At 43.9% G+C, this 14,444-nt stretch overlaps 1 protein-coding gene across 1 annotated transcript; it reads left to right on the top strand.

Moving 5' to 3' along the window:
* The first annotated feature begins 600 nt into the window (after positions 1-600).
* On the top strand, positions 601-13,413 carry ddx27 (DEAD (Asp-Glu-Ala-Asp) box polypeptide 27). Its single transcript, XM_070445848.1, has 21 exons — positions 601-805; positions 1,078-1,227; positions 1,482-1,541; positions 1,687-1,897; positions 1,977-2,020; positions 2,170-2,256; positions 2,502-2,607; positions 2,957-3,130; positions 3,486-3,636; positions 4,618-4,717; positions 5,065-5,206; positions 6,363-6,516; positions 7,017-7,098; positions 7,507-7,684; positions 9,450-9,556; positions 9,633-9,783; positions 10,501-10,592; positions 11,307-11,427; positions 12,699-12,795; positions 12,911-12,988; positions 13,372-13,413. The coding sequence occupies exons 1-21, from the start codon at positions 719-721 to the stop codon at positions 13,385-13,387; spliced, it is 2,388 nt and encodes a 795-aa protein (XP_070301949.1). The 5' UTR covers positions 601-718; the 3' UTR covers positions 13,388-13,413.
* Positions 13,414-14,444: the final 1,031 nt, after the last annotated feature.

The raw sequence follows: 14,444 nt of genomic DNA, 5'->3' as shown, positions 1-14,444 counted from the left end.
GCCTCGACACAACCCTGTCTCTGAGCTCTACGGACAATTCCTTCGACCTCATTGCTTGTTTTTTTGCTTTGACATTCACTGTCAACTGTGGGACCMTATAAAGACAGGTGTGTGCCTTTCCAAATCATGTCAAGTCAATTGAGTTTACTACAGGTGGACTCCAATCAAGGTTTGGACACATCTCAAGGATGATCAATGGAAACAGAGGATGCACTTGAGCTCAATTTCGAGTTTCATAGCAAAGGGTCTGAATACTTACGTAAATAAGGTATTTCCGTTTTTTATTTTAATACATTTGCAAAAATGTCTAAAAACCAGTTTTCACTTTGTCATTATGGGGTATTGTGTGTAGATTTATTAGGAAAATAATTAATTTAATCCAGTTTAGAATAAAGCTGTAACGTAACAACATGTGGAAAAAGTAACGGGGTCTGAATACTTTACGAATGCACTGAATATCATTGGTTTATTTATATCTTTGCATAACACCCGTACCTATCATTACCGCAGATGTAGTATTCTCCCCGATGCCGTAGAGGGCGCTAAACARGTCAAGCCCGATAAGGTAACCGGATGTAGATGACCATACACTTCCTATTTTGGTACGTACACGTGTTGGAACAGGCATCGATTCAACTGGTTAACACCAGCTAGCTAYTATTGGGTAGCCGAATCACTGTTTTCTTCGGAACTCAAGCTAGTTAACACGAACGGAACCATGCTGACAGATTTGGACCTGGTCGGGACAATTCAGGACCATGATGATGTGCCCGAGGAGCCTGATTCAGAGTCTGACGACGAAGATGTAAGTTTGGAAACAAGCGTGCCAGACAGTCAGTTATACTCATCAAAGTGGATAGCTTGCTGGATATCTCACATTAGTAACCTGAGTGGTCGTTTTTCCTATTTCTTTTAGGCAATCGTTCACTAGCTAGTTAATTTCCTCCAGGACAGAAGTGTCACTGCATAAGAAAAATAAATTAGACCCTGATTAACTTTCTGGTGTGTTTCTCTTGAAAGTTAGTGTAAGTTACAATACCAGACATCATGTTTCATTCCTCCACTCTATGCTAACAGGAACAGCCAATAGTACTCAACAAGAAGAAGAAAGCGTTGAAGGGCCATGGCGCTGGGGACTTCAGCGCTGACTTTGAGTTTGGAGAGAGGGATGGACTCTACAGCGAGGACTGGGCTATGGCAGATGTGATGGCACAGCTGAAGAAGAGGGTAGGTTGCCAGTCTGAGTATGCAATTTGGCAAAAACTAGGTCAAGACTCAAAGCCTGGTTACCAGTCTTGTGCTTCAGCCAGCTCCTTTGTCATTTTTGTAGCAAACATAACTGTCAAATTAGTTGGCCTAAGCGGAGACAGGCTGACATCCAGGCTACTTGCTGAWTCAACTCTGAAAAAGACTGAACTACTGTTACTCTGAGTCTGCGCCAAATCATACAACACTGAACTAAATTTGTTCTTGTGCTGCAGAAAACGCCCACCACCTTGGATGAAAAGATTGAGAAAGTACGCAAGAAGCGCAAAACAGAGGTAAGATGTCCTGTAGTTTGAAAAGGTAAATGAACATAGTTGTTGTATTATGGAACCTGCAGACAAGACACATGACATTTCCTATGATGACTGCTTCAGTGTTTGTCAATAAYGGCACGTTCCCTTTCCTTCAATGTCTATATAGGAGAAGGCAAAGACGACAGACAAACCAGAGATTCCCTCAGAGGARGCTGAAGAGGAAGATGACYATGATGATGAGGAGGAGGAGGAGGAGGAAGAAGATGAGAAACCTGATATCGCTGAAGATGGGGCTGAGGTATCCAATGACGAAGACCATAGTGATGATGATGGGGAGGAGTTTACATCAGGGGATGAAGAAGTTCTCACCAAAGCAGGTGGGTAGAGCTTGAAGCATTGTTTTACTTTCGGTATTGACACTCAGTAACTTGGTTAAACTTGGTTTTACTCCCACAGATACGGTGAGGGACAAAGGCAGAAAGAAGACAAAGGCAGAAGAGGTGAGCGTTGAACAGATGGCTTGTAAGAAATACTTTTGAGTTTCCCACTTTTATGCTGTAGAGGGATTAACCGTGGGACTGTTTCTATTGCTAGGACCCTGCTATTGCTGCTATAATAGCAGTATGTTTTACTCATTCTCTACCTACAGCCTCCAGAGGCTTTCTTTGAAGACGCCTCAAACTATGACGACAAACTCATGTTTCCCGACATGAACCTCTCCAGGCCTATTCTTAAGGTGGGTCACGTTCACTTGGAAATCTGTTAGAAAATGAATTTGTACCAAGGTTTGCTTTGGGTGTGTTCACCAAAGCAGAGCAGTAGTCCTGCATGTATTTGACTCAGACTATAGTTGAATAAAAAACAAAATATAGCAATCTGTAACGAAAAATTTTGCTAAATATCAGTTGAATGTGTAATTTATGACSGTGTTGGCCAGAAATTGAGAAGTCAGACAAGTTATTTCACAATGTGTGTCCTCAGGCTATCACTGCTATGGGCTTCAAGCAGCCCACTCCCATCCAGAAGGCCTGTGTACCTGTGGGGCTTCTGGGCAAAGACATCTGTGCCTGCGCTGCTACCGGCACCGGTAAAGGAGATYTGACAGGACACACACACACTCGCACACAGATAGGCACACACGCACCGGAAGTGTCCATAACATCATCAGARCTTTACTGCATTAACGACAGCAGTTACAACGTGTGTGTTATTTTATGTTAGTAGATTGCCATGTTTTGGCACAGAGCTGCAGCACTCAAGTTTGCTCCCTGCAAGCGCACACGCTCACACCATATTTACAATGGTATTGTGAAAAAGTCCATCTGTTAAACCTTCCTCTCCCTCCTGCCTCTCCCCTTCCCATTCCTCTCGCTTTCTCCCTCCTCTTTCTTTGGCCCTCCTCTCCTTCCTCCTCTTCCTCCCTCTTCTTCTTCTAGGTAAGACGGCAGCGTTCATGCTTCCTGTGCTGGAGCGTCTCATCTACAAGCCCAAACAGGCCGCAGTGACCCGTGTGCTAGTCCTGGTGCCCACGCGTGAGCTGGGCATCCAGGTGCACGTCGTGGCCCGCCAGCTGGCCCAGTTCACAAGCATCACCACCTGCCTGGCTGTGGGTGAGTGAGAAACCCGGACCACTTGATCCAAAATGGCCCACGATTTTAGAGCCATATGGCCGACGTCTGTGGTCTCGTCTCTGGTAGTATGAAGCTGGTTGGCAACAGTTGTGCAGCTGCCATCCTATTCTGCTCCCAGACCATAGTAGTTGGTTGTTGGCTGCTAATTAATCGTGGATTCGTTTAATATACTTTTCGGTTTACTCCTTTGCGTTATTCAACTTGAGATTTTGTCATACATAAGTTGTGAATGCAAATATTTAGTTGCATGGAATATAACTAATGAATGTGTTGATGTAAAGACAAAGGGTCAGGAATCATGGCATCTTTTTCTGTGTGTGTGGATGCCTTGTAGGGGGTCTGGACATCAAATCCCAGGAGGTGGCATTGCGGATGGGCCCTGACATCCTGATCGCCACGCCAGGACGACTGATTGACCACCTGCACAACACGCCCTCTTTTGAGCTCAGCCAGATTGAGATCCTCATCCTGGACGAGGCTGACCGGTAAGACGGTTACAGGCTGATCCATCCAGAGGAATGAATGAGACYCAGTTTTCATATGTTGGTCTAGTTGTTTATGAATTCGGAAAGTATTCAAACCCTTTGACTTCTTCCACATTTTGTTACGTTAACTGCCTTATTCTAAAATGGATGAAATTGTTTTTCCCCTCATCAATCTACACACAATACCCATAATGACAAAGCAAAAACTGTTTTTTTGAAGTAAAAAAGAAAAAAWGAAATATCACATTTACGTTAGTATTTTGCCTATTTACTCACGACTCAGTACWTTAACTCAGCAACTTTGGCAGCGATTACAGCCTTGAGTCTTATTGGGGTTGACGCTAGAAGCTTGGCACACCTGTATTTGGCGAGTTTCTCCCATTCTTCTCTGCAGATCCTCTCCAGCTCTGTCAGGTTGGATGGGGAGCTCAATTTTGTGTCTCATACCAAAGGGTCTGAATATTTATGTAAATAAGATGTATTTTTTTTTATATAAATTTGAAAACATTTCTTAATCTGTTTTCACCTTGTCAWTATGGGTATTGTGTGTAGATTTAAGAAGAAATAAATATTTTATCAATTTTAGAATAACAAAATGTGTAAGAAGGGGTCTGAATACTTTCCAAATGCACTGTAAGTCTACCGCCAAACCCCATACGTCTGGACCATCCCACCAACAGATACAGTATTGAGAAGGCCTATCATTTGCAGGCTATATACATTTTCAACATAGGATAGTTATCATTTTTTTTACACACAGCAATTCAGGGTCGTGTTCATCAGTAMGCACCAAATGGACGAAAACAAACTAAAACGGGGAGTGACCCGGACTTGTATGATAGACAGTCATTTTCGTTTTTTGTTGCAAAACTTTTTTAAACGTTTTCCGTTGTGTGCCCTAATGAATACGGCCCAGATTTCACAGATTTTCCCTTGTATATTGTCATTTCCGTGCATCATAAATGTTTCCTTAAATTGCAGGATGCTGGACGAGTACTTTGAGGAGCAGATGAAGGAGATCATCAGGATGTGTGCCTACCAGAGACAGACCATGCTCTTCTCTGCCACCATGAGCGAAGAGGTGAGGACACAACCTGCATTCCTTTATTATCCCCTTGGTCGCCAAACATAGGTCTAGGATAGATACAGGCTGTGTTCCAGGTCCGCGCTTACCCACCTGATTCCACTTGTCATCATCTTGATGATTGGCTGATAAATTGAGTCATGTGTTCGTGTCTGGTCATGGTTTGTGTTGACACATACTGCTTATTATTCCTTTCTCATCACTATGGCTTCCTTTTCCATTCCTTTTCTGTGCCGTCTATTGAAATAGTGTTCACTCACTCACACACTCTTTCTCTCACTCTTTCTCTCACTCTTTCTCTCACTCTTTCTCTCACTCTTTCTCTCACTCTTTCTCCTCTCCAGGTGAAAGACTTGGCGTCGGTCTCTCTGAAGCAGCCGGTTCGTATCTTTGTGAACAGTAACACAGACGTGGCGCCCTACCTCAGACAGGAGTTTGTCAGGGTCCGACCAGCCAGGGAAGGAGACAGGGAGGCTATTGTGGCCGGTGAGTGGTCTGGATGACTATCACAGTCCATTTGTTCTGTATATTATAATGTATAGTACGACATGTAGTAGAATGTTCACTGTGAAGTATAGTACGACATGTAGTAGAAGGTTCACTGTGAAGTATAGTACGACATGTAGCAGAAGGTTCACTGAAGTATAGTACGACATGTAGCAGAAGGTTCACTGTGAAGTATAGTACGACATGTAGCAGAAGGTTCACTGTGAAGTATAGTACGACATGTAGAGAAGGTTCACTGTGAAGTATAGTACGACATGTAGCAGAAGGTTCACTGTGAAGTATAGTACGACATGTAGCAGAAGGTTCCACTGTGAAGTTATAGTACGACATGTAGCAGAAGGTTCACTGTGAAGTATAGTACGACATGTAGCAGAAGGTTCACTGTGAAGTATAGTACGACATGTAGCAGAGGTTACTGGAAGTATAGTACGACATGTAGCAGAAGGTTCACTGTGAAGTATAGTACGACATGTAGCAGAAGGTTCACTGTGAAGTAAGTACGACATGTAGCAGAAGGTTCACTGTAAGTATAGTACGACATGTAGCAGAAGGTTCACTGTGAAGTATAGTAACGACATGTAGCAGAAGGTTACTGTGAAGTATAGTACGACATGTAGCAGAAGGTTCACTGTGAAGTATAGTAAACACATGTAGCAGAAGGTTCACTGCTGAAGTATAGTACGACATGTAGCAGAAGGTTCACTGTGAAGTATAGTACGACATGTAGCAGAAGGTTTACTGAAGTATAGTACGACATGTAGCAAGGTTCACTGTAGATAGTCGAATGTCAGAGATACTGTGAAGTATAGTAAGACATGTAGCGAAGGTTCACTGTGAAGTATAGTACGACATGAATCGGTTACTGTGAGTATAGAATCGACATGTAGCAGAAAGGTTTACTGAAAGTAAGTAAACATGTAGCAGAAGTTCACTGTGAAGTATAGTACGACATGTAGCAGAAGGTTCACTGTGAAGTATAGTACGACATGTAGCAGAAGGTTCACTGTGAAGTATAGTACTTTTCCATTTCTCTTCCAATCTGGTGAATAACTGTGTGTGTGTTGTCTCCTGTGTCTGTGTGTGTGTTGTCTCCTGTGTCTGTGTGTGTGTGTTGTCTCCTGGGTCTGTGTCTCAGCTCTGCTGACACGGACCTTCCAGGACCACGTGATGCTGTTCACCCAGACCAAGAAGCAAGCCCACCGGATGCACATCCTCCTGGGCCTGATGGGGCTGAAGGTGGGAGAGCTGCACGGGAACCTGTCCCAGACCCAGAGACTGGAGAGCCTCAGGTACCTAGACTCTTAAAAAAAAAAAAAACGTAGTCTAACAGAGCCCAGCGGTACGGTACTGACCTGGTTACACTTCCACACCATAGTTGCTGGAACAGTCCTGTACAGGACAATGTGAAAGGGAACTATCTGAGCCAGCACAGTAGGATTTGGGTCGGCCCTACAGTGTGAATCAGACTTATTTAAAATAGTAACAAGTATAGTACATACCCAGCCATCARCATGCCTTGAGACATCTTCAGACAAAGTTGAGTATGCAGGTACCCTGTGACTCTTATGATCTGTTCATAAGAACAGAGATGAGCAGTATGAAGATGCATTAAAACCCAAACCAGGGTTATGTAACATGGAGTAAATATTCTATTGTGTATCCATCCTAGTAAATAGTCTGTGTTTCATCATAGTAAACAGTTTGTGTTTCATCATAGTAAACAGTTTGTGTTTCATCATAGTAAATAGTCTGTGTTTCATCCTAGTAAACAGTTTGTATCTCATAATAGGCGGTTCAAAGATGAACAGATTGACATCCTTGTGGCCACAGACGTTGCGGCTAGAGGCCTGGATATCGATGGAGTCAAGACGGTAAGGGCTCTCTGTAAAGTGTTTATGTGCTAGGAAAATATGTTTCTAAGAAAAATGCTTTACAAGAACACTTGACATTATTGCTTTCAGCACTTATTAGTTTGTTTTTGTCACAGATTAGTTGGAAGTTCAGAAAGGGAGGGGACATTTAGCTCAGACTTGCAGAATGGACGGTGGAGCTACCGCCCTGCAGAGAGGGGGGGGGTGGAGCTACCGCCCTGCAGAGAGGGGGGGGTGGAGCTACCGCCCTGCAGAGAGTTGGGGGTGGAGCTACCGCCCTCTCCGTTTATATCAAAACTGTCCTTCACTGTAGAAATGAACCCATTCGCCTCAGCTGGTCACCATGCCCAAGAAGCCATTTTCTGATTATTGAGATGCACCCGCTAACGTCCTTGTTCTCCTCCTCAGGTGATTAACTTCACCATGCCCAACACAGTGAAGCACTACGTCCACAGGGTGGGCCGCACGGCTCGTGCCGGCAAGGTCGGTCGCTCTGTGTCCCTGGTGGGCGAGACTGAGAGGAAGATGCTAAAGGACATCGTCAGGAAGGCCAAGACCCCCGTAAAGGCCCGCGTCCTGCCACAAGGTAAAAGCTCAATACCACGACCCTGTTGAAATACTGCAGAAYTACATCCTTTCTTCCTCCTGTTTGGATCGGTGTTAGCAAGAATATCACCCCGTTACTTTTACCAATCCAACCAATTCATATTGCCAATTACTTCAAGGAAGGATTCATTTCTAAAATATTCAAAAGTCGATTTCTATCTCAATTGGTATCACCTGGGTAAATGAAGATGAAATAAAAGGTCATATAAGGATCTTCGGTGTGCTTACTGCTCATTCAACATACTGTGTGTTGTTCATTTCAAGGAAGAGTCTAGTCCACCAAAATGATACATTTGAATGTTAAGTTATTTTATTACATTTCATGGTCACTAGGTAAATGGTGTTAGGTTCTGAACAAACTGAGTAATAACTCAAACGGACAACTAGAAAAAAGCTCAAACCAAGTTTATTCACCCACTGGGTCGTACAGCTGCAACGTCAAGGCATGATTACACAAGCACATATATTTATAACCTGATAGGCAACTCCTTCCACATCTAGACAACCAATATATCTCTGTTTCTAGGCATTCATTTAATTGGTTCCTCTCACTGGTGTACTCTACGCCCTGCCTGTTACATTCCACGCCCGTGAAGGRTTTAGTATGTGTGACAGAGTACTGCAGCAGGAGAGGCGTTGTGGTGGGCCTCAGGCCCCTCTCCGAAAAGGTTTCTTCTCACTTKCTCTATTGATTTGACTTCGAGACGCATTCCTCAGTCCTCCTTCAGAGGTGTTTGTCACACGCACAGAATACAACAGGTGTAAACCTTACTGTAATATGCTTACTTAAAAGCTCTTAACTCTATTTCTTAAACTGCATTGTTGGTTAAGAAAATATTTACTAAATATACTAAAGTAAAAAAATATAACACAAGAAAATTAAATAACAATAACGAGGATATATACAGTGGTTACTGATACCGAGTCAATGTGCTGGGGTACAGGTTAGTCAAGGTAATATGTTGGTAGGGGTAAAGTGACTGCGTAGATAATAAGCAGCAAGTAGCAGCATTGTAGTGGGGGGTGGGGGGGGGGGGTGGTCAGTGTAAATAGTCCGGGTGGCCATTTGATGAATTGTTCATCAGGCCATAAGCCTGGGGGTAGACGCTGTTGAGGAGCCTTTTGGACCTAGACATGGCGCTCTGGTACCGCTTGCCGTGCGGTAGCAGAGAGAACAGTCTATGACTTGGGTGACTGGAGTCCTGGACAATTTTTTGGGGCCATCCTCTGACACCGCCTAGTATAGAGGTCCTAGATGGCAGGAAGCTTGGCCCCAGTGATGTACTGGGCTGTACGCATTACCCTCTGTAGCGCCTTACAGTCAGATGCCAAGCAGTTAACATACCAGTCAGGATGCTTCTTGATGGTGCAGCTGTAGAACCTTTTGARGATCTGAGGACCCATGCCAAATCTTTTCAGCCTCCCGAYGGGGAAAGGTGTTGTTGTGRCCTCTTCACGACTGTCTTGGTGTGTTTGGAACAATAGTTTGTTGTTGATGTGGACGTCAAGGAACTTGAAACTCTCGACCTGCTCCACTTCAGCCCCGTTGATGTTAATGGCCCTCCTTTTCCTGTAGTCCACAATCAGCTATTTTGTCTTGCGCACATTGAGGGAGGGGTTGTTGTCCTGGCACCACACTGCCAGGTCTCTGATCTCCTCCCTATAGGCTGTCTCATTGTTGTCGGTGATCAGGCCTACAACTTTTGTCTCCTCCAGAGGTGATTCTGATGTTTTCTCTCCTCCAGAGGTGATTCTGAAGTTCAGAGACCTGATTGAGAAGCTGGAGAAGGATGTGTACGCCGTGATGCGTCTGGAGAGAGAGGAGAGGGTCATGTCTCACTCAGAGGCTCAGGTAAAAAGCTGCATATTGTGTGTGTATGTGTGGGTACTAGTGTATTCCTATGCTCGTGTGTATGTGTGGGTACTAGTGTATTCCTATGCTCATGTTGCGCATTGCACGTTGTCATTCAGAATCAAAGCGTGGCACAGAGCGGCTGCGCACAGAACGCAGACGAGACGAATCCCCAGAGGACGTGGGTTCCAAACGCACGTACCCCACGAGCGCAAAAAAAGACCGCAGTGAGTACCACAGACCAACACGCATTATAGGCCTGCCTAACCTCCGTAACTATGTTCCTCACTACTGCTAGGTGGCGCTCTTCCTCACTTACTGCTAGGTGGCGTCTTCTTCACTACTGCTAGGTGCGTCTTCACTCACCTACTGCTAGGTGGCTCTTCCTCACTACTGCTAGGGTGGCGTCTTTCCTCACTACTGCTAGGTGGCGTCTTCCTCACTACTGCCTAGTGGCGTCTTCCTACTACTGCTAGGTGACGGTCTTCCCACTACTGCTAGGGGGCGTCTCCTCACTACTGCTACGGTGGCGTCTTCCTCACTACTGCTAGGTGGCGTCTTCCTATCCCAGCATTGCCGTTAGATGTGGAAACTACATAAAGTGCACTACCATGGACATAATATCTTCTCACTGTAACCAATGCACGTGAGCTCGACTACAGCTCAACTTAAAACAGGCCCTTGCATAAGACCAGCTAGGGCAGAAACTTTGTATGTAAATGAAAATGAGCCTTTTGGGACCAACTGTCTGTTTAAGTTGATGTAATTTTTTTCATTGATCTGCTTGTGAGCACATTGTAAAGGTGGGCATATGACCCCTTAAAGCACAGGGGACAATTCAGCCCCATCTGCATCATTTCATGATTTAACCCTTTCACCTTGTCTCTGCCAGTGTCCCAAAGCTCTGGAGCATACTTTAAACCTTTCACCCTTGTCTCTGCCAGTGTCCAAAGCGCTGGCTGACTTTGACTTGGCCCTGAGAGGAAAGAAGAAGAGAGAGAAGTTCATCAAGGAGGGGAAAAAGAAAGAGTTATCGGTATGTGTGCTCCTTTTCTGGTAGACTACGACTGATTTGTTTTCCTTGATCTTCTGTCTTTTCTCTGCACTGAAAAATAATGTTACCAGAATTCCCCATGTAGGGTGTTTCCACTCAGGAATCTTGATTTGATCATTTTCAMATTTTATAGCATCAAAACCATTACATTTGACAAATCTGCCATTTATGACCTCTTTTCACTAAATATTATATTYAACTAGTTATAAACCCATGAGGCATGCTGTAAGTCCTACTCAGGCTAGCTGTCTTCTAACTTCAAGCTGCCAGTCCTGTCATATAGACATTTATGTTTACTTTGCAATCTTCTGCAATCATTTTTTGTTGTTCTCCGGGTCTACATCTGTCCATATAATCTGAGCTTTATTACTTTGAACATGCATTTAAAACTAGTGAGCTCTTTTCTTCCCCTAGTTTTCACCACTGAAATTAATTTTGCTATGTTGACATTTATTGTGTTGTGAATGACCACATATCCCTATCATGTCTATGTAACTTATAATACATGGTCATATACATGTTAAATATACAGGTTGAGGTAATTTTTTTGGAATAGGAAATTCAGTTAACTTCCTGAATTTATATYATTTGACCCCAACCCTGTGTACACACATTATTCATCATATTTTTGTCTTGCGCTATTCCGGTTAGCTATGTATCTTTCCAGTCACTGTTTTCTCTCTGTGTTGTTCTCAGTCTGAGGATAGAGCAGAGTTTGAGATCCTCAAGTCCCAGATGTACGCTGAGCGAGCAGCCAAGAGGGACCGGAAACCCAAACGAGCCAGGGCCATGCCAGAGGACGAGCCTGTCCAGAAAGGTGGGACTCATATTCTATAAAGAACTGGGCACATATTCACGAAAAGTGCTGATCAGTTTAGATCAGAATGAATTGGATCATAATGAAGAATGTTACATGGACAGGGGGTGGGGGGCCTGATCTTAGATGAGCACTCCGACTCTGAGACACTTTATGAATACAGGCCCTGGTCTTTAATTTTCTATGCTCCCAAGTGGCTTGTAAGACTTCCACGGCCACCACTATCATCCTGATGTGGACATGAACCAGAGGAAGCACTTTGGTGTRTCATATCTGATTGCAGTGTGCAGGCTCACCTCTTCCTGTTTTAACCAGCAGCGAACAAAATGCAATTGTTCATATTTTTTGTGTGTGAAGCAGTGTATTTAATTTTTTTGCTGCATGCGTTGGAACCCTTGTTTCGGGCTCTGTGTGCTTTCTTAAGATGTATAAAACKGTTTACATGGTGCCCCTCCTTACAACTGTTAGGCCAATTGACCTCTGTTCTCCAGCCTCATACTACCCTGCTGGCTGCATAAATACTGGATCCTACAACATAACTAAATATGGGCCTCCTGAGTGGCGCAGCGGTCTTAGGCACTGCATCGCAGTCCTTGAGGCGTCACTACAGACCCTAGTTCGATCCCAGGATGTGTCAGCCTGCCGCGACCAAGAGACCCATGAGGCGCCGCACAATTGGCCCAGCGTCGTCCGGGTTAGGAGAGGGTTTGGCTGGCTGGGATGTCCTTGTCCTATCAAGCTCTAGCAACTACTTGTGGCGGGCCGGGTGCATGCACGCTGACACGGTCGCCAGGTGTACGGTGTTTCCTCCGTCACATTAGTGCGGTGTTTCCTCCGTCACATTAGTGCGGTTGGCTTCTGGGTTAAGCGAGCAGTGTGTCAAGAAGCAGTGCGGCTTGGCAGGGTCGTGTTTCAGAGGTCGCATGGTTCTCGACCCTCGCCTCTCCCGAGTCCGTACAGGAGTTGCAGCGATGAGACAAGACTGTAACTACCAATTGGATACCATGAAATTGGGGAAAATTGGGGTAAAAAATACATAACGGAACACTGGGTCCTACTAAACACTGGGTCCTACTAAACACTGGGTCCTACTAAACACTGGGTCCTACTAAACACTGGGTCCACAACTAAATAAATCAAATTGTATTGGTCACATACACATATTTAGCAGGTGTTATTGAGGGTGTAGAGAGATGCGGGGTCCTACAACATAACTAAATGCAGGGTCCTACAACACAACTCATGGATTGTCTGTATTTCTTTGCGTTTAGGTGCGAAACAGAAAGCTGATAAACCAGCCAAGAAGTCTGTATTTGACAAAGAACTTACAAACACCAGTAAGAAAGCACTCAAGCAGTACAGAGCTGGGTAAGTGTCTTTCCTAAATGTAGTTAATACCCGTAACTGCATTGAATCGTTGACAACCACACAGGAAATCTGTCTGTATATAGGTGACGTGTAATGTCTTTTATTTCACCCTCAGACCCTCCTTTGAGGATAAGAAGAGGCTTGGAATTCCAACGAACAAGAAAGGAGGCGGCGGCTTCAAGTCCAAGGCCAAGTAAGTGATGTGTCATATTTAGTGGATTCCTCTTCAACGTAGTCTGGTGGATATTGCACTATCATGGCTCATGTTTATCCATGCTTTTCTGTCATTTTTTGCAGTGGCACTTAATTTTGAAATATTACCAGTGGTATGATAAGTACAACCGTGACCCGTCARTATGACCAGCTTTTAGGTTTCTGGGGAGGGGCAGGTGTTTGAGTCACTGTTCAAATTACCATAACAGCTGCTCCAATGCCATCTCCATGTGTACTGTGCCATAGTAATGTAAATCATTAATTATATTTCTATGCACTGTAGTAATCTGATACGTTGGTTCTGTTTCAGGTTTAACTCCATGTGTACTGTAATAATGTGTTGATACGCTGGTTCTGTTTCAGGTTTAGGAGAAAGTAAGAGCTGCCTTGATGGGAAAATGACAAGATATGCAATTTGGATGGATGGATTCACCTCCAGTGTGTCTTTGTTTTAAGTGTCTGTCTTCCTAAATCAGTGCTTTCCCACTTTTCAGTGGGGGCATAATGGACATAGACTGGAAAGGTTTTGGCTGAAATCATTTCATTAGCCTCAGATTGCACTATGRGCCCTCTCTTAGTTTTTATATGTCAGACATACACACACGCAAACAAACATACAGGTTGCAGTGTGTAACCATACCGTGGTTTTATGTAACCTGTTGTAGCTTCACTTAAAAATATGTAATGCTGAGAAACATATGTTCTTTTGAAGGTAATAAAAGTTCAATATGTATTATTCTGAGRGATGGGTTTTTCATGAGTCTCGAATGGCCATCATCGTCCTTGCAGTAGGGAAATCCATGTAGGGATTATGTTGGTTTTTGTTGCAATAGTGCGTCAATAAAGTTACAAAATGGTGATGCATGGCCTGTTTTCATAAGACCACTAGTTAGCCCACTATAAGTCCTCATCCCCAGGCTCAATTGCTACAACAGAGAAGTCTGAAGTTTACATACACCTTAGCCAAATACAATTAAACTCAGTTTTTAAACATTCCTGACATTTAATCCTAGTAAAAATTCCATGTCTTAGGTCAGTTAGGATCACCACTTTATTTTAAGAATGTGAAATGTCAGAATAATAGTAGAGAGAATTATTTATTTCAGGCTTTATTTCTTTCATCACATTCCCAGTGGGTCAGAAGTTTACATACACTCAATTAGTATTTGGCAGCATGCCTTTAAATTGTTTAACTTGGGTCAAATGTTTGGGTAGCCTTCCACAAGCTTCCACAATAAGTTCCCACATTCTCCTGACAGCTGTTGTAACTGAGTCAGGTTTTGTAGGCCTCCTTGTCACACACATCCTTTTTCAGGTCTGCCCACAAATTTTCTATAGGATTGAGGTCAGGGCTTTGTGATGGCACACTCAATACTTGACTTTGTTGTCTTAAGCATTTTGCCACAACTTTGGGTCATTGTCCATTTGGAAAGACC

The sequence above is a fragment of the Salvelinus sp. IW2-2015 genome, linkage group LG11 (genome assembly GCF_002910315.2).
Source record: "Salvelinus sp. IW2-2015 linkage group LG11, ASM291031v2, whole genome shotgun sequence".
NCBI lineage: Eukaryota > Metazoa > Chordata > Actinopteri > Salmoniformes > Salmonidae > Salvelinus > Salvelinus sp. IW2-2015.
Note: the sequence above shows the minus strand (reverse complement) of the source record. Positions and strands in the feature narration are given on the sequence as shown.